The sequence below is a fragment of the Cololabis saira genome, chromosome 12, assembly GCF_033807715.1.
Source record: "Cololabis saira isolate AMF1-May2022 chromosome 12, fColSai1.1, whole genome shotgun sequence".
NCBI lineage: Eukaryota > Metazoa > Chordata > Actinopteri > Beloniformes > Belonidae > Cololabis > Cololabis saira.
In genome coordinates, this window is record NC_084598.1 from 42,643,375 (window position 1) to 42,662,120 (window position 18,746).

General features: G+C 45.6%; 2 protein-coding genes across 3 annotated transcripts in view; one reads left to right on the forward strand and one right to left on the reverse strand.

Moving 5' to 3' along the window:
* LOC133456428 (NACHT, LRR and PYD domains-containing protein 3-like) overlaps window positions 1–18,746 on the forward strand; it is a 687,319-nt gene that overhangs the window by 230,144 nt on the left and 438,429 nt on the right.
* arhgap4b (Rho GTPase activating protein 4b) overlaps window positions 13,971–18,746 on the reverse strand; it is a 91,418-nt gene continuing 86,642 nt past the window's right edge. For both annotated transcript variants that reach the window (XM_061736828.1, XM_061736827.1), the window contains exon 24: window positions 13,971–15,918. In XM_061736828.1, the coding sequence (XP_061592812.1) occupies window positions 15,703–15,918 (216 nt within the window). In that variant the 3' untranslated portion in view covers window positions 13,971–15,702. The remainder of the gene's footprint in view (window positions 15,919–18,746) is intronic.

Below are 18,746 nucleotides of genomic sequence, written 5' to 3' on the forward strand. Positions count from 1 at the left end.
TTTGGCGTCGTTTTGACGCAGAACCATAACTCAGCCCTTACATCACCGTTAGTAGCATGTACGTTACAGAGCTACGGCACAGATCTTCATATAAAAATGTATTTGCACTTACTTCTGAAACGTCCGGAAAATGTGTGCGGGGAGGATTTGCTGTACTCGGAACAATCTTCAGGCTGGTTTTTCTGAACAGCGGAAAAAAAACATCCCCAGCAGCTCCGCAGCGGGCGGAGCCTGTACTCGCTCCTGATTGGTCCATTTCTGGATGTCGCCGGGACATCCAGAAATGTACCGAGCCCTGATTGGTCGGAGCTGTCAATTCTTGGTTAATTCTTGGATAGATGCAGGAACGCGATTGGCTGTCACAACCAGGAATAACCAAGAATAACCTAGATTTACAAGTGGCCAGAGGCGCCACCGTAGAATCAGTTAAAAACAGAACATCATCCAACCCCAGGTTATTGGCACATCTAAGGATGCAGCTGGTCACGTCTCTCCACACCAGATCCGCCGGACCTGTGAGGTATCTCTCTATAAACTGGATTCTAAACGTGGCGGTCCGGCTGGCCAGGTGGACGAGGCCCTGTCCCCCCTCCTCCCTGGCTAAAAACAGCACCCCCTGTGGCACCCAGTGCAGACCCCCCCAGAAGAAATCCACCATCTTTCTCTGGATTTCCGTCAGCAGGCCAGAGGGGGGGTCTATACAATTTAATCTGTGCCACAGCTGGGATGCCACAAGGTTGTTTAAAACCAACACTCTTCCTCTAAAAGACATGTGAGGGAGTAGCCATTTCCATTTAGCCATTTTTCCTTCCATCTTCTCAGTGACGGTCTCCCAGTTTTTTTTTCACATTGTTCTCATCCCCCAAGAACACTCCCAGGTATTTTAAGCCTCCTCTCTTCCATTGGAGGTTCTGGGGGAGAGCCGGGAGACCGCCACGCCACTCACCTACAGTGAGGGCTTCACTTTTCATCCAGTTTACCCTCGCTGCAGAGGCTGTACTAAAATCCCTCACAATGTCGGCTAAAAGGTCTGCGTCTCTCCGGCCTCCAATAAAAACAATAAGATCATCTGCATATGCTGATAAAATCATGTTCTCATTAAAACCCGGTAAAACCAAACCCCGTAGGCTAGAGCGTAATTTATGGAGGAGGGGTTCCAGGGAGAGCGCATAGAGCATCCCAGACAGAGCACAGCCCTGCCTGACACCTCTACACACCCTAAAAGGAGCACACAGACCGCCGTTCAGTTTCAGCACACCCTCAGCATCACTGTACAGCACCTTGATCTTAGCTATGAAACCAGCGCTGAACCCAAACTTCTCCATTACTGTCCAGAGGAAGCTGTGTTCAACGCGGTCAAAAGCCTTCTCCTGATCTAGAGAAATCAGACCAGTATCTAAACCCAATGAACTGGAGACATCCAAAACATCCCGAATCAGGTGGACATTGTCCACCATGGACCTGCCGGGTACACAGTAGGTCTGGTCCCGGTGGATGACCTGCTCCATAGCCCTCCCCAGCCTGGAGGCCAGTACTTTGGACAGAATCTTGTAATCCACACAGAGCAACGACACGGGGCGCCAGTTCCGGATGTCCCGCAGGTCCCCCTTCTTTGGCAGCAGTGTGAGGACTGCTCTTCTGCAGGACACCGGCATGGAGCCAGAGGCCAGACACTCGTTGAGAACATCTAGGACATCCTCAGCGAGGATGTCCCAGTATGCCCTGTAGAACTCGGTCGTGAGACCATCTATCCCTGGAGCCCGCCGTCCCTGCATTCCCTGCAGGGCGGCGGTTAGCTCTCTCATGTCCAGGGGGGCCTCCAGCTGTGAGTTGGTCCTTTCGGGGACCTGAGGCAGTCCATTGCAGAACCCCTCTAGGAGAGCTCGCTCTTCCTTGTACTCGCTGCTGTACAACCTGGAGTAAAAACTCAAAGCGTGGTGTCTTATCTGGCTTGGATCCATGAGTTCCTGCCCCGCGTCAGATAGCAGTGTGTGGATTACCTTCCTCTGTCCGTTCCTTTTCTCCAGGCTGAAGAAAAAGCTAGAGGGAGCATCCATCTCCCTGATGTTCTGAAACCGGGACCTGACCAGTGCACCCTCTACCTTCCGGTCCAACAGGTCCGCTAACGCCATTTTTTTGACTTTGAGGTTTTCAATATAACCTCGATTTCCTGTGGACTCACTTAAGCGTTCTAGATCCACTATGTCGGTCTCCAGATCCCTCATTGATCTGGTGATGTCTCTTGTGACATTGAGGGTGTGTTGTTGACACAGGAGTCTGATTTGAGTCTTACCATGGTCCCACCACTGCCTAAGACTACTAAAATCACCCTTCCTCTGTCTAAAAACACCCCAGAAAAAAATAAAAGCCTCCCTAAAACTCTTATCAAGTGTTAAAACTGAATTAAAATGCCAATACGCACTTTTAGGTAAAAAGTTTCTAATAAAAACATTACATAAAAGCAGCGAATGATCCGTAAAACCAACAGGTAAAATGTCACACCGTTTAAAAACATTAAAATGATGTTTAAAACAATAAATACGGTCCAGCCTGGCTAATGAGATCCTGCCCTCTCTCAGGTGGGACCAGGTGTACTGTCTGCAGTCTGCATGCACCCTTCTCCATACGTCCGCCAGGCCGTGGGAGTGGACCAGCTGCTTTAAGACGTGCTGTGAGGCTGGATGAGGTTCTGCATGGTTGCGATCTAAAGTCGCGTCTTCCGTGCAGTTAAAATCCCCACCCAAGAATAAAAAATCCTCCGAAGCGCAGCTATCTAAAACACCATTTATGCGTTGTAAAAATTGCTTCCTCTCTGCACCAGTTGCTGGAGCATACACATTAATAAAAACGGCTGTAAAATGGTCGAACTGAGCCTTTAGTAACAACAGCCTCCCCTCAACGAGCTGTTGGACCTCCAGTGAGTTGGGATTAAAAGCCCTGGAGAGGAGGAAGCCCACTCCTCCACTAAGAGAAGTGTTGTGGCTTAAAATGGCTTCCCCCTCCCACTCCCTCCTCCAGTCTGTCTCATTCCTAAAATCACTGTGGGTTTCTTGTAAAAAGAGGACATCAGTTTTCTTTATCTTGGCTGTTTCGTATATTGCTGCTCTCTTTCTTGTTTCTCTTGCACCGTTAACATTTAAAACCCCCACTTTAAAAACATCCATGTTAAATGAGATGATAAAAACAAGTGTAAAAACTAATAAATTAATTAAAACACTTATCTTTCTCATCATCATTTATTTGTTTTTTTGCTTTCAGCACAAGTTTTTTTAACCTAAAAACCTCCTGTGTAGTCAGCCCAGACTTATCCGTGTTACTCATGTGAACTCCCCCCCGCGGGGTCCGCCGCCACGAGGGTTGCCCCCCAGGCAGCGGCTCCCCGCCGCTCTGGCCCCGGCCGAGCAGCGGGAGTCTCTACCGGGCCAGGCGGAGCCGGATCACCTTTGTCCGGACAGGAACGCACGGTGTGTCCCTCTTTGCCGCAGCCGAAGCACTTCATCACTGACGTGGTGGCAAAAATCACGTATTCATAATCATCTACTTTCACTTGGAAACGAAGTTTTAACTCTTCGTTTCTGTTGTGAAGTATCATATAAAGCTGTCGGCGGTGCGACACAACGTGTTTCAGCAACGGAGACTTACATCCAGACAGGATCTTTCTGACAGGTGAAACCACCTTCCCGTGTCTAGAAAGCTCTCTAATTATGAATTTGTCAGTTATGAAGGGTGGAATGTTGCTCAGGACCACCCTAGTTGCAGGCTGCGACAGCGGGAGCACCTGCACTAGGCTCCCACACACCGTGATTCCCGTCTCGACGACTTGGTTCACCTTCTCCACCTGGTCCAGGAAGATGACCACCGCGCTGTTCATCCGAGCGGCCGATCTGACACTGCTGTGTCCGACTTTCTCCCCTACAGCCAAACCGATCTCCTCCACGCTGCAGGGGAACCCAGTGCTGATTCTAATCCCATGTTTCCGTGTCAGGGATTTAAAATCTGCGCCGGCCATGGCGTCAGCCAAGCCGGCGGCGAGACGCCGGAAACAAGGGATCAAAAAAAGAAAAGAAAACCCCCAAACCCCTCAAAAGAAAACTAAATGTGAAACGGTGTGAAACTATACAAATAAACTATGTTAAATCAAAACCCATCACCATAAGAAAAAACGGAAAAAAAGTCACTCAAACACTCGCACCTCCACCTGCTCACAGCTCACACTCCCAGCATGCACCGAGAGAGAGAGAGAGAGAAAGAGAGAGAGAGAGAGAGAGAGAGAGAGAGAGAGAGAGAGAGAGAGAGAGAGAGAGAGAGAGAGAGAGAGAGAGAGAGAGAGAGTTTTTTTTGAGTTTTTCAAACCACTTTTATCCACTCAAAAAATCATGTCCAACCAAACACACAGACAACAATTTCCAGTACAAACACCAATCAATAAATGTCAACTTAAAATATTTCCAAAGAGCAGCATGCTGCCCTCCACTGAACACAGCACCTTGTCAACACACCACATGTCATCAAAATCCTTTTCGTTGTTAGTCAGACAGTAGAAATTAAAATCAGTCCTGAGTCTGACTTTCAACATCCGACAAAAAGTTAAAACAACATCAGTATCCACAGAACCCTCCAGTCTACTTCTCCTGCTGACATAGATCGCAAATTTGGCTTGACCTATGACAAAATTTAAAAGACGACATTTAGACTTTTCAGTTTTCCTGTGCCTGACACATAAAATGAACATTCGACGTGAAAAAGTCTCACCAAACATCGAGAACATTCAACTCAGCAGGAGAAACAGAGCCGAAAGACGAGCACATTCTAAAAAACAATGAAACACGGTATCTCTCTGTGCACAGAAGGGACAAACAGGCTGAACATTTGAATTCAAGACGGAAATAAAGGCATTCACAGCGAGCGCCCCGTGCAGGAGCCTCCACTGTAAATCGCCAACCCTCCTGGTTAGTGTTGGTTTGTACAGTGCTCCCCACTCAGGCCCCTGATCCTGTGTGAGGGCCAGGTGAGCTCTCCGAGGAGTATCAGCCCGACCTGCCAGTGTACGCTGATTCAGCACTTTAACCAACACACAGTACATACTCTTACCTGTCATAGAGCTCAGCCTGTACTCAGTGTTCACCTTCAGCAAGACATCGTTAGCACACTTAAACACAGGAGACAGTTTAACATCAGGGAAAGGATCACAGTAATTGGCTGGTTTCAGTCTTTTGTGGTGTGAAACCAGTAACACCCTCTCAGGGACCGTCAGCTGCTGTTTCCAGCCCCCCAGCAGGCAGCTGATGGTCCTGACAGACCTGACCCCAACACGAGAGGCCAGACCCTCAGAGCTGTCCAGAAAGGGGCCGCACCAGTCTCTCACCTGGCCCAGTGTAATAATCTTGGCCTCATACAGTCTCTGAAGCAAGGATGGTCCTGCCTCACACTTGAACCGTGTCCCGTACACCACTCTCTTAGAAGCCAGAAAAGAGAGTCTGAACGATCCCTTCTGTCTTTGTAGAACAGACTCCACACTTTAAAAAGTCCACGATAAAAGCACGGCAGAAAGTCCAGCTTAAAGCCACTCAGGTCCATTAAAAACAGTGACTCTGCAAGTCCCAGTCGGCCACAGTGCTCTAATAAGGCTCTAGCCACAGGTCTCCAGACCAGGTCCGCAGGTCCAAAGAGCAGTCTCTGAATGGACTGGAGCCTGAAAGCAGCTCCTCTGCTTGCCAGATGTGCCAGACCCTGACCCCCCTCCTCCTTGGGCAGGAACAGTACACTCTGCGGGACCCAGTGCAGGCGGTCCCAGAAAAAGTCCACCATGACCGCTTGCGCCCTGGACAGCAGGTTCAGAGGAAAACCCACACACGCCAACCAATGCCACAACATGGAAGACACAAGGTTGTTAATCACCAGGACACGACCTTTAAACGACATCTTTGGGAGGATCCCTCTCCATCTGTTGAGCCTGGCTCGAACTTTTTCCGGAACATTCTCCCAGTTTTTGGAGAGGAAGGACTCGTCTCCCAGATAGACCCCCAGATGTTTCAGTCCTCCCTTCTTCCAGACCAGGCCTCCAGGTAACACCAGTTTCCGGCTCAGCCCAGCACCTACAGCTAAAGCCTCACTCTTCAGCCAGTTGACCTTAGCTGAAGAGAGTTTGCAAAAGTCAAATATGATCTGATGAAAAGCATTTACATTGTCCTGTTTCTTTACAAAAGCAATCACATCATCAGCATAGGCAGAGCAAAACAGAGGTTCTTTCAGACCAGGAAAACGGAATCCAGACAATTTTGACCTTAGTCTGTGTAAGAGTGGATCCAAATTCAGGGAATACAACATCCCCGACAAAGAACAGCCCTGTCCGACCCCCCTCAGGACCCCGAAGGGAGCACATAAAACACCGTTAACCTTTAGAACACTCTCAATGTCTCGGTACAGGACCTGGATCTTGGCTATACGTTCAGAGCTGAACCCAAAAACCTACAGTACCTGCCACAAGTACTGGTGTTCGACCCGGTCAAAAGCCTTTTCTTGGTCCAGAGAAATCAGACCAAGCTCACAGCCCAATGAACTAGAGAGGTCTAAAACATCCAGAATTAAAGCAATGTTGTCGGTTATCAACCTGCTGGGCACACAGTACGTCTGGTCCACATGGATGACCCACTCCATCACTTTTTTCAGCCTCATGGCCAACACTTTTGACAAAAGTGTATAGTCTGTACAGAGTTAGGACATGGGCCGCCAGTTCTTAATGTCCTGCAGGTCTCCTTTCTTTGGGAGGAGGGTAAGGACAGCTCGCCTGCCGCTCAGAGGCAGCCGCCCTTTACTCAGACTGTCCCTGAGGACACACAGCAAATCCTCACCAAGCACAAACCAGAGAGTCTTATAAAAATCAGCAGGGAGACCATCTATCCCTGGAGCTTTCCCGCTCTTCAGGCTCTGCAAGGCCGCCAGCAGCTCTTGAGAAGACAGACACACACACACACACACACACACACACACACACACACACACACACACACACACACACACACACACACACACACACACACACACACACACACACATATAGCCACTTAGTCACATACATATACACAAACATACACAGCCACGCAAACATCAACATAAAAAATCATTGGGTTTGTATGTGTATATTTATGTATGTGTATGCATATGTATGCGTATATATATGTATATATATTAAATATAGTAATAATGCACATATATATACTTTTGGTTTCTACCGTCATGGTATCAATCATTAATATGTGTGCAGACAAGGGGAAAAAAAAAAAGAACATATTTTAACTTATCTAAAAAAAACATTCTGTCTGAACCAACAGTAGGAGCCTAGACATTAATAAAAACCATTCTGACATTCTCAAATACAGCACTAATCTTTAACATCCAGCCTGGAACGATCTCCTCTGCGGAACAGGAAACAGGTAAAACATCTCTAGAGAAGAGAACTCCAACCCCCCCACTGTTGCTGCTCTTATGGCTGAGAAACAGGTCCCCACCCCACTCCCTCTTCCAATCTGACTCATTATCAGGAGAACTATGGGTTTCCTGAAGGAAACCCACATTTAGTTTCTTAGACTGGATCAGAGAGAAGAGAGAGTCTCTCTTTACATCTACTCTTGCACCATTAATGTTTAAAGAGCCAAGTCTTACATCACACATAATGCAGCTGTGTGTGAACAACAACCACAAACAAAAAAGTACAGTACACATATTTAACTTATTCATCCTTATCTATTTGGGCCCGCACCTTCACCAACAATTTCCTAAGACGGTAAACTTCCGGGTCAGTAAAGGTCGGCTGCCCGAGGTTTCCTGACTTCTTCAGGAAAACCTTGGTGGAGTCATGAAACAACTGAAGGTCAGGGAAAAAAATCCTCCACCTGCACAGCCCTCATCCCCTTTGTGTTCTTCAAAAAGGAGCGGATTCTGGAGAACGAATAACCACTGTGTGTCCCACCCTGCATGTCCTCAGGGTCCGAATCACTCTGTGTGTTCATCTGTGAGCTGAGTGTGTCCTGTGTGTTTTCCTCTAACTCAGAGGGGGAACACTGTGAGTCTTTTTTAGACATTTTGTTCACATTTTCACTATCAACTGTGGATTCTGGGGTTTTCCTCTTTGCAGCAAGTTTAAACAAATCTCCATTACACTATCCTCCTCTCCATCCACCACAGACTCAGTCATCCTGGTGGCAGTCTGTCCAGCCAGCCCCTTCAACAGAGCCTGACTTCTAGACTCTGCCATCTCGCTCTGTACACCGGGCGCTTCACTCTGCGCAAAAACCGGCGCCCCACTTTGCGCCTCGCTTCGCCCGGCGCCCCGCTCGGCACTGCAGGCCGGCTGTCAGCTCTGACAGCCTGCTCTGCTGCCTGTCGCATGACGGATGAGGTGACCCTCCGCTCCACACTCAAAGCATTTTAAGGTATCAGTGGCAACATGACCTGTATAATCAAAGTCATCAATGCGAAAATGGAGAACTAAATTGAGCTCATCCTTATTCCCATGGAGAACCATAGACACTTGTCTCCTAAAAGACACAACATGTTTAAGGAGCGGAGACTTACAGTCGAGGGGAATCAGCCTCATGGGAGACACAATCTGACCGTGTCGGGCTAATTCCTTCTCCAACAGCTCATTTTTCAGAAAAGGGGGGGCATTTGAAACAATAACTTTTTTTACAGGACTAAGGAGAGAAAACACCGGCGTTAACGTTCCCTGAACCACCACACCCCTCTCCACCAGCTGATTTGCTTTCTCAGTGCTGTCTAAAAAAAAGCACTACAGCACTATTCATCCTGGAGGCTGATTTTACACTTTCATAACCCACAACCTCACCCACAGCCAGGCCACACTCCTCCAAGGAGACACCAAAAGGTGGAGAGAGCTTGATGGCGTGCCTGCGGGAGAGTTTCTCCATGCCGGAGACCCCCCGCGGAGCAACCATGTCTAATTGACAGGTTGCGGGCGGCGGGCGGCGGCAAAACACGGAAAACCAAACTACCAAAAATAAAAACAAAACTGATCACAAAGAAGTGATACAAAAACACATTAACCACCACCCAGTGCAGAAAAACGAGCAAAAGAAAGGTTTGAAACACTCACACGTTCAACAAATGCTCTCCAACACACTCACTCAGACACTCCGACCAGCCACACTGGTGGTCGTCAAAGATAAACTCATTTCAATGTTTTCAAATCAATGTTTTCAAAAACAGCTGCTAAAGTCACAATTAACTCTAATCAGTATTTTATATTTTTGATTAGACTGAAGTTGACTGAAGAATGTGAGAAAAAAGTGGAATAAATATTAATCTGTAGGCTTTTTTTTAAAAACAGTTATTCATAAACAGTTTTTGTAAACTTTTTTTTTCAAATGTGGTTACTGACAAAGTAACCACATTTGGGCTTTTGCATAAGCAAAAGCCCAAGCTGAAAACACTGTTGTCAGAAATGGATGCCAGAAAAACAGTCCTTTTTGGTTCCCTGTACTCTGGCGTGACCAGTAAGAGGAAGAAAGGCAAGTGGGAGCTTATGGCTTCATTTGTAAACACAGCGGGCTCTGAAAACCGCAGCAAACAGGAGATCAAGAAGAAGTCGTTGCACATGAAGGTGGAGGTGAAGTGCCGCGTACAGAGTTCAGTTGAACCTACTAGTCCATGAATGGAGGGCCCTGTAACACCTCCCTGAGGGGAGGAGGGCAAACAGTCTGTGGCTGGGGTCGGAGCTCCTGGGGTCCTTGACGATACTATGCGCCCTCCGCACACATCTTCTGTGCTGGACAGCCTCGATGGTGGGGAGTGAGGAATCGGTGATCTGTTGGGCAGTTTTCACCCCCCGCTGGAGAGTTTTCCGATCAACTATGGAGCAACCGCTGTACCACACCGAGATGCAGTTGGTGAGGATGCTCTCAATTGTGCAGTGGTAGAAGTTCACCAGGATCTGAGTGGACCGATGGGCCTTCTTCAGTTTCCTCAGGAAGAAAAGGTGCTGGTGCGCGCTTCTTGGTCAAGGTTGAGGTGTTGAGGGTCCAAAAGAGGTCCTCGGTGATGTGGACACCCAGGAACTTAAAGCTGGTGACACGCTCGATCTCCGTCCCATCAATATGGATGGGGATGTGTTCACCACCTTTGGTTTTCCTGAAGTCCACAATGAGCTCCTTAGTCTTCTTAGTGTTGAGGGCCAGGTTATTGTTGGTGCACCAGTCAGCTAGGTGCTCGACCTCTTCCCTGTAGGCCGACTCATCATTGTTGGTGATGAGGCCAATCACCATTGTGTCGTCTGCAAATTTGATAATTATGTTGGAACCATGTACAGGTGTGCAGTCGTAGGTGAAGAGGGAGTAGAGGAGAGGGCTCAGCACACAGCCCTGTGGGACACCAGTGTTTAGTAGTAGGGTTAAGGAGGTGTGGATCTTTAACATGACAGATTGGGGTCTGTTGGTGAGGAAGTCCAGTATCCAGTCGCTGAGGGAAGTGTCAATGCCCAAATTACAGAGTTTGGTGATGAGCTTGGAGAGGATGATGGTATTGAGTGCTGAACTAAAGTCTATGAACAGCATTCTCACATAGGTGTTTCAATTGTCCAGATGAGAGAGGGCAGAGTGTAGAGCCGTGGAGATGGCGTCCTCTGTACTCCTCTTCTGGCAGTAGGCAAAGTGAAGGGGGTCCAGTGTGGGTGGCAAACAGGATTTGAGGTGAGCCAGGACCAGCCTCTCGAAGCACTTCATGATGGTGGATGTGAATGCAACAGGGCAGAAGTCATTGAGGCTAGCTGCTATAGAGTGTTTCGGCACTCCTGATTCTGCCATTAGCGATGTCCTCCAACAATGACAAGGCTGCCATTGTGATTTGCAAGTTACGTTGCCTTTCTCCGACCTTTATATGTTCAGACCATGCGCTTAATTGTGAAATTGTTGCAATTCCACTCATCTGTAACTTATTTGGTAATTTGGTGACTGTCGTGTCCTTCACGTGTGGTCGTGAAGTTATTATTGATGTCATGTTTCCTTTTCACGTTCAAGTCACTTTTTGTACATCTGACCGTGAGTGTAGAAAGTGGTATACTGTGGCAGGACGAGTGGACTGTTGGCCCAAAGCGACGACGACAAGATGATATCTGGAACCATCTTCCGTGATTCCCCGCAGATAGAACAGCACCTCGATGTGGTCGAACCATGAGCCTGGGTCCTCCTGCCAAAACTCAGGGAGCCTCAAAGCTGCAGCGGAACTTGCGGGCTGCGGAGACTGATGAGATGAGGACGTGGACGAGGAAGATGTCTTCTGTTTCCTCGAACATGTTCAAAAAGGGGTCACCAATGTGGCAAGATATAGCTCGACTCCAGAGGTTGGTAAAATCTGACTTTATTCCCAGACAACGGAATCCAACTGACAACAGAAACTGACAGTTGACAACAGAAACTGAACACGAGTTGCTAGCAACCATAAACGCCCCGTGACCATGCCCCCTTCCCAACAATCCTGATGTATTTTTTTTTTTTTTTAATTATTATTATTAATAGGCTCAGAAATACTTAAAGAAACGCAGACGGAATGCATTTGGCCCAAATGATTTGGAATGAAATCCATAACTGACGATAGAATCTATGTGACCAGCAAGTGTTCTTTTTGTCTTTTTTATTGAGGCCAGTGGGGGGGCCAGCAAATTTGTAGGGGAGGCCATGGCCACCCCTGCCCCCTGCCTGGTGGCGCCACTGGCTCACAATCAGCAAAATGCTGTAAATCTAACCATATGTCCTTTCACTGTGCAGATGAATAATAACATTAAATATACTGTGAAAGCAGTGCGAGACATTTTGAAGGCAAAGAGAGTGAATCAGTTGACAAAGACGAAACTGAAGGCAGTAAGGCCCCAAAATAAACAGCAGCTGAAGGTGGCTGCGGTCAAGGCCTGGCAAAGCATCTCCAGAGAGGAAACTCACAACTTCCCCATGTCCCTTTGCTCAAGAGCTCAATCACTGAATGCAAGGGATTTTCACCCAAGCATTGGACATTATGATGGTATTTACAATTAGGTTACTCTGGCCAAATAGTTTTGAGCCCCTGAAAATTGAAGTATTTTGCTGAAATAATGCCAAATGTAACATATTTGATAGACGACTTTCAGAGACATCTGTTCCGTCATTTCAGGCACATTCTATACCAATAATATTTTATATGACAGCGCTTCCATATTCCCTGAAGATCTGTTATTTTCTTTTAAAAATACACCAAAAACACCTTAATTCATCGCTTCTTCATCTTTATTATATTCTTTTTTTCCCCACATATACAGTTGGACACAGTAAATTTAGTGACATCATCAAACAGTGATCCAAAACACCAGTTTTTTTTATTTTTATTTTTTTATGTATCATTGAAGTAGACTTGATTAAAAACAGAGGCTCTACTTCTGTGTTTTCAAGACTGAAACAGGACAGAAGGGAGATCACATGTGTTAAAATGATTCAAATGTTTGTTGGGAGTCAAAGAAACTGTCGATCTCACAGGAAAAATCCAGAAACACATCTGACCAGGACCAGTGGTTGGAACTGAACTGCAGGGGCAAGGGGGGGGGGCAAAGTGTTTGGAAATAAAAGACGCGTTTCAATTGTTATTTTCACAGTTTAGACCAGAAGAAGTCCCTGGAGACTCTGATACGGGGACGCGTCGGCTCTTGAGGCTAGGGCTCCGTTTCCAGTTGAAGGGTAATGGTGCGTTCCATTTGACTTGGAAGTCGGGCGATGGATCTGGAAATGGCACTGCAGGCTTGGCCGTGTTTAGGAATAACAGTGTATAGATATATATTATGTTTACCGAGAGAAAGTGTTTGCTACTATGTCTAACACCGATGAACAACAAACGCACTCCAGTGCTGTTAACGTGCATTAATCTGCTTTCACCGCTAACTCAGAACTACCGTCCTCATTTCTGAGGCGAACAGTCTTTTGACTTTCCGTTAGACGTCCACCCTGTGGAGAAAGCGTTTCCGCTGAAATGTTCTGTTGACGGCTCAGAAAGTCCGACTTCGAAGTGGAAATGGAAGGCAACATAAGTAAACCAAAAACCTGAGTGAGAAATTCTCTCCGATTCTTCCAAAGCCGAACCTGAGTTAGCCTGTCTTGTACTGCAAAAGCCCTGAGATCAGGCCGTCATTTCCGGCCCGTTTTGTCACATATAAAGGGGAATGTGTTTTCAGTCTGAAACTGCGCGTAAAAACAAACGCTAACGTACAGTTTTTCCCAGCTAATGCATAAGGAGCTTCAAAGTGTTCAGTTTTTATTCAAAGAGAAAATAAAGAATGGCATATGTAGATATTAAAAATAAATATTTTCTTTTCTATGATTGAAACTCGGACCACCTGTCTGAGCTAGCTGGCTCGACGACAGCTGCTCGACTTAGCCGGTAATCGCTACGGCACCGGCTACACTGAAAAAAAAATCCATAAGATTCCGTAAGATTCTGTAAGAACGGCTGCGATTCGCCAAACCGAACTAACCTAACGACCAAAGCTGGAACTCAACTCAATGCTAACAGTCTCGTCAAGGTTAAGAGACACATTCAAGCCTCAAAAACGCAGCTAATATGTCTTCATTTCGGCTCTCGGGCAACCCTGGCTAGTCGGCTTGTGGAGTCTTCTGCCGTAGTTTCTGCAACAACCCGCTCCAGTTGGTTGACGCACACGGAGCGACAACGTTGTAACGGCTGAAACGAACCAACTGGCTGGTTGTAGTTGTTAACTCTAACAGCTTGAGGGACGGGGAGATCAAAGCGCCGCTCTGTGACTTCAGATGGAACTGATGCGCTTGTTTTATCGTGACAGGAAGTCGCAAGAAGTTGTGAATCCTGCGTGAAATGGTCGCCTTACAACCCGGCCAAAAGTGGAAGAAGTATCACGGGAGAATATTACGGTGTTTGATGCACAAAAACACATTTTTAAGGGGTTTGTCTCCTTTTTTTCACGAAAACATTAAAAGTTATTAGTTTTAAGTGCCATTCTACAGTTAAAACAAATCTAATGCTATTATTACACGGTAAGGAGTGCTATATTTCATTAGGGACCAAAACTACCTAAATAAAATGAGCGTTTTAAGCAAAATGAAAGTAAACGTTAATACTTGAAGCAATTGTTCTACCTTAATTGCTACTTTTAGCCTCTAACAACACTCAAAGATGTGATAACATGTCAGTGATAGCGTGGACAGGGTCCGTAGAGACACACTGAAGCGAAGTTAACTCTCTTAAGTGTACAAAGGAAGTGTATAAAGAGTACTGAACAAATACCTCCATCCGTTCATCGCTTACCTGTTCTGGTCCAGTTCTACGGAAGCAGAGGCCACAACGTCTATTGATAGTAGTTTGTGCGATATCAGGATTTGACTCGTACGGACGTCTGACAAGGAGGTGGCGACCGGAGGCAGAGATACCTGCACAAACAAGCCACCTCTACAGTTTTTGTACGGATACTAAACTATTTTGACTCGTCTGGAGGGATTTTTAGTATAAATACGACTGGATCGACCACTATGTGCATTTCTCTCCAGCCTATGTGGTTTGAGAAAAGTGAACCTCCGGCCAGAAAACATTGTGCATGATATAATAAAAGCTTGTATTAACTTTGTTTCTATTTCACTGGTTTTCTTATGGTGCACCAGACAAATGAACACGAGGATCTTTCAATTGCTATGTGTTCTTTAGTGACGTTGTTGTAATCCCTAATAAAAGATGACACTCCTTACTGTCCAATGATAGTGTGGTTCTTTAAACGCTAAGATTTCTTTGGTTTATTTGGTTAATTTTGTGCATTTTGTGAATTAAGAAGAAACTAATTAACATAGGCGAATAGAGCACTTAAAATCAAACGAGAACTGCAAAACACCTTTTGTGATGAACTTGATAGGTAGAATTGTGTGTTGTTTTGTTTTTTTTACTATAGACACAATTCTATTTGAAGTCACCAAAAACAACCTTCATGATACAAAAGTTAGGACGAGATGAAGGTGCTGCTCACAATGTCAGCCGTTATTTAGAAATGAAGAATAATGAAGTTGTGTACCATGAAAATTTGAGTTTATCTTAAAACACTGAACACTTTTAAGTCCATACACATCCTACTGGTTCACATTTTATTTCTTTTATTTAATAGGACAAGTTTAAACGGGTTTAAATCTTGTCTTGTCGAGAGAACTCCGGTAAATGCTAAGAGGGACACACGTGAAGGCACTCCTAAACACAGGCCCCAGATCAGTTTTGTTTCTAGAATAAAGCAAACGCCAGTGGGAGCTGATCTCAGACCTGCCACTAGGGGGCAGCGTAAGCATTGCGTTTCCGATGATGTACAGGTTCAGAACCATACCGACCACTTTTAAAAGTGCTGATATCTCTGCTGAAGTCACATCCCCGATTCTCCAAAAGTTGTAATAACTCGGAGACTAAACAGACCGCAAAAAAAAGAAAAAAAGAAAAAAAAAAAGATCAAAACCGGCTGGAAAACAGACACACTTGACAGACAGTTACACGGCACCGAGACTAGTGGCACTATGAGATGGCAGACGCAATTATTTTACAGGTGTCAAAAATAAAAATAAATCAAGATTTTCACCAGTCGCCTCGACGGCATCAGCATAATAATCATCATTGTCAGACAACGAATCAGCAATCCCCCTCTCCTCCTCCCGGCTCTCCTCCGTCCGGCTCTCAGTCCACCGGTCTGAAAAGAGCTCGGCCTCGGAGACCGAACCCTCCTTTTTTGGCCGAGGGGGCAGTTTGTTGGAGAGGGGCGGCGGATGAGGAGGAGGACGAAGACGAGGCCGGAGGAGGGGCGGCCGGGGCGGCGAAGGTGGAGGATTGAAGCGGGGGCTGGCGGGACAGGAGCTCCTTGAAGACGGAGTTCATCTGGCGGCTGATCATCTCCTGGGAGAGCGAGAGGAGAGTCGTGAAAATGTGGTTTCATTCAGTAAAGTCTCACTTTAATAGCTTTGATAAGCGAGCAAAGTACCACAGGGATGTCACACTCCACTTTTTATCTATTTTTTTTACTTTTCCTTTGTTTTTGTTTTTTTGTTTTGCTTTGTTTTGTTGTTTTTTCCCCTTTTTATTCATCTATATTTTCTTTCCATTGTAAGAATGAGACGTACCTGCTGTACTCTACTGCCCTTACTTTTTTAAGAACTTGTGCTTTTTATTATTTTACCTCTTTTCTTATGATTGTATTTCATTTTATTTGTTATTTACTGTTTAATTGTGTCTTGCCGCTTTTAATGTTGATGTAAAGCACTTTGAATTACCTTGTGTTGAATTTAATTTAATTGATTTTATTTAATAGGGACAATGCAGGTTTACATGTGATCACATTCACTCATTACAAACAAGCCAATGTGACTGATGTTCTGCATACAGAGATTATAGCTATTGCTAGTTTCCATCTCCTGTCCCTAGTTAGGCTTTTAGTAAAAGAAAACGAAAGAAAGGAGAAAAAGAATACAAAAATACATTCAATTTTCAACATGCAAAGCTATATCCTATTTACAATTCTCAGCTTGCAAGAGAGCACCCTATTAGCGGTTACAGGTGATTAAAAATGCGTACATTTCTGATTTTGCTTCAACCAGAAATGTACGCATTTTTAATCACCAATTGTGCACAATTGGTGTATAGTATTGAATGTATAGCACAATCAATTGTGCTATACAGATAAACTTGCCTTGCCTTCAGGAAACCGACACCCTCTCCACCTCCGAGATTTAGCTTAAAACCGTCCTTTTTGATAAAGCTAATAGCTAGGGACGGCTCAGCTGTCCTGAATCATCACTTTGGGCCAATCCCAATGTTCACCCTACTCACTACCACTTCACCCTCAAAATGAAGCCACAACGGGTACGGTTCTTGTAATCTTCCCTAGGGATTGGGACACCACTTGCTACGTCACTGCGTGGTTTACGTTCGGGTACGTAAGCGGTCCTGGGCATTACACGGATTTTTGTGAGATCAGGTTGAAAACGTTGCAGCTTCACATTAAGGCGAATGTAGCAAGCTTGTTGCCACTGGGGCCGACCGACAGGACAGAGGACACAGGATTTCGTGCAGGAAACGTTTTTATTCTCGTTCACTGCAGGCACACGTGCACCAGCACCTTCAGCAGAGACCTCTTGCTGCTGTGCACCCACTTCTTATGTAGCCAGGCAGGGTGGAGAGGTTGATTGGGCACACCTGTGCCCAATCACCTGAGTGGCTGCTCCTCCACCCTGCCACAGCTGATTTATGGTTCCGCGTTAAATCAACACAGAGCATATGGCGTAGCCTACGGCGTAAGTTACGGCATAGGTTACGCTGCGACGCGCGCCGTACGGCGTAGGCTCTGCGTTGGTGTAACGCTGAACCATCAATCAACCTTTATTCTGGCGAGATCTGAAAAAACTTTGCAACAACGAGCAAGCGAGTGATTATGTACATTCACTGAGTGAATATTATGAAAGTAAAATATATATTTCTCGCTAGAAATGTAATCAAAACGCATTTTTATGCAGAAACTAACTCAAAATATTGATTATATTCACTAAAAAATAAGAAATGTCCGCCATGTTTTTTTGTTTGATTCAGTCTGCAAATGGTGACGTAAAGCATTCTGGGAAATTTTCTCTAGCCCTCGGTTGGCGAGTCAGTCATCTGAAATCCCTCGCTATGTAGGGCTAGATTCATACACACTAGCCCTCGTTATGTCCACTAGCCCTACATGCAAAGAGGAATTGGGACACCACTACCCTCACGGGAACGCGCAAAATTTAGGGGTAGGACTGAAAAGTAGGACTGGGGGGGGATGGGACTGGCCCTTAGTCATGCTACTATCAGCCTAGCTTACTGGGGGAGCTCCCATGATGCACCTCGCACTCAGTTTTCTTTCAAAAGTCGCCTGGCGCTTGCTCAGGACGGTGCGATGCAATCTGTTGGTTGCCTTAGTGTCATTTTATTGGCTTTGTATTAATCAGACTAATTTTAAAGAAGCTGAAGTGTTTGTTGAAATATCTTAAATTTAAGCGACCAAGCTTAAAATAGTGACCTGGAATGGAGGATAAAGGCAGAGTCCTGCCGGGACGGGGCTGCTTCTGCTCTATGAAATATTAATGGTTTGGCTCAGCTGCTGTTTTGGCCAAATATGACTCAAAAATGACCCAGAAAAACTCTGATTATTATACATTCAATATCTAATCTGTAGCTCACGCTGAAAAACTGTCGATTGCAGCGTCAGAGTCAGCACTTTCATCAGAACAAACTGATAAAAACAGCTCTAACGCGAGCTCCTGCGCTCGGATGTGCTACCACAGATCAGATGAAGTGCTTACTCTCAAAGCTGATTTTTATCTAAATGCAAACTGTGTGATTTATTCCAGGAAGCAGTGCATTGGGGTTCTTTCCTAATTTAGACGAGTTAGCAAAAATGAAAACAGGTCCCTAGAAGATGTTTCACTGGCCCAGTTTGGTTCTCAGTATATCAGAACCTGCTGTTGGGTTTCACGGGGAGAAGGACTAACAAGTACGGAAGAGTGTTAGGGCCAGGCAGGAGAAAAATACAAATAATATTTTAGAGGAGGAAGATTTTTTTTTTCATTATGCACTTTGATAAAAAAGTTGAAATGTTGAAAAAAAAGTCGAAATGTCGAGAATAATGTAATGTTGTAGTACAATTTCGAGAAAAAAGTCAAAATGTTAAGATTAATGTTGAAATGCAGTTTCAAGAATAAAGT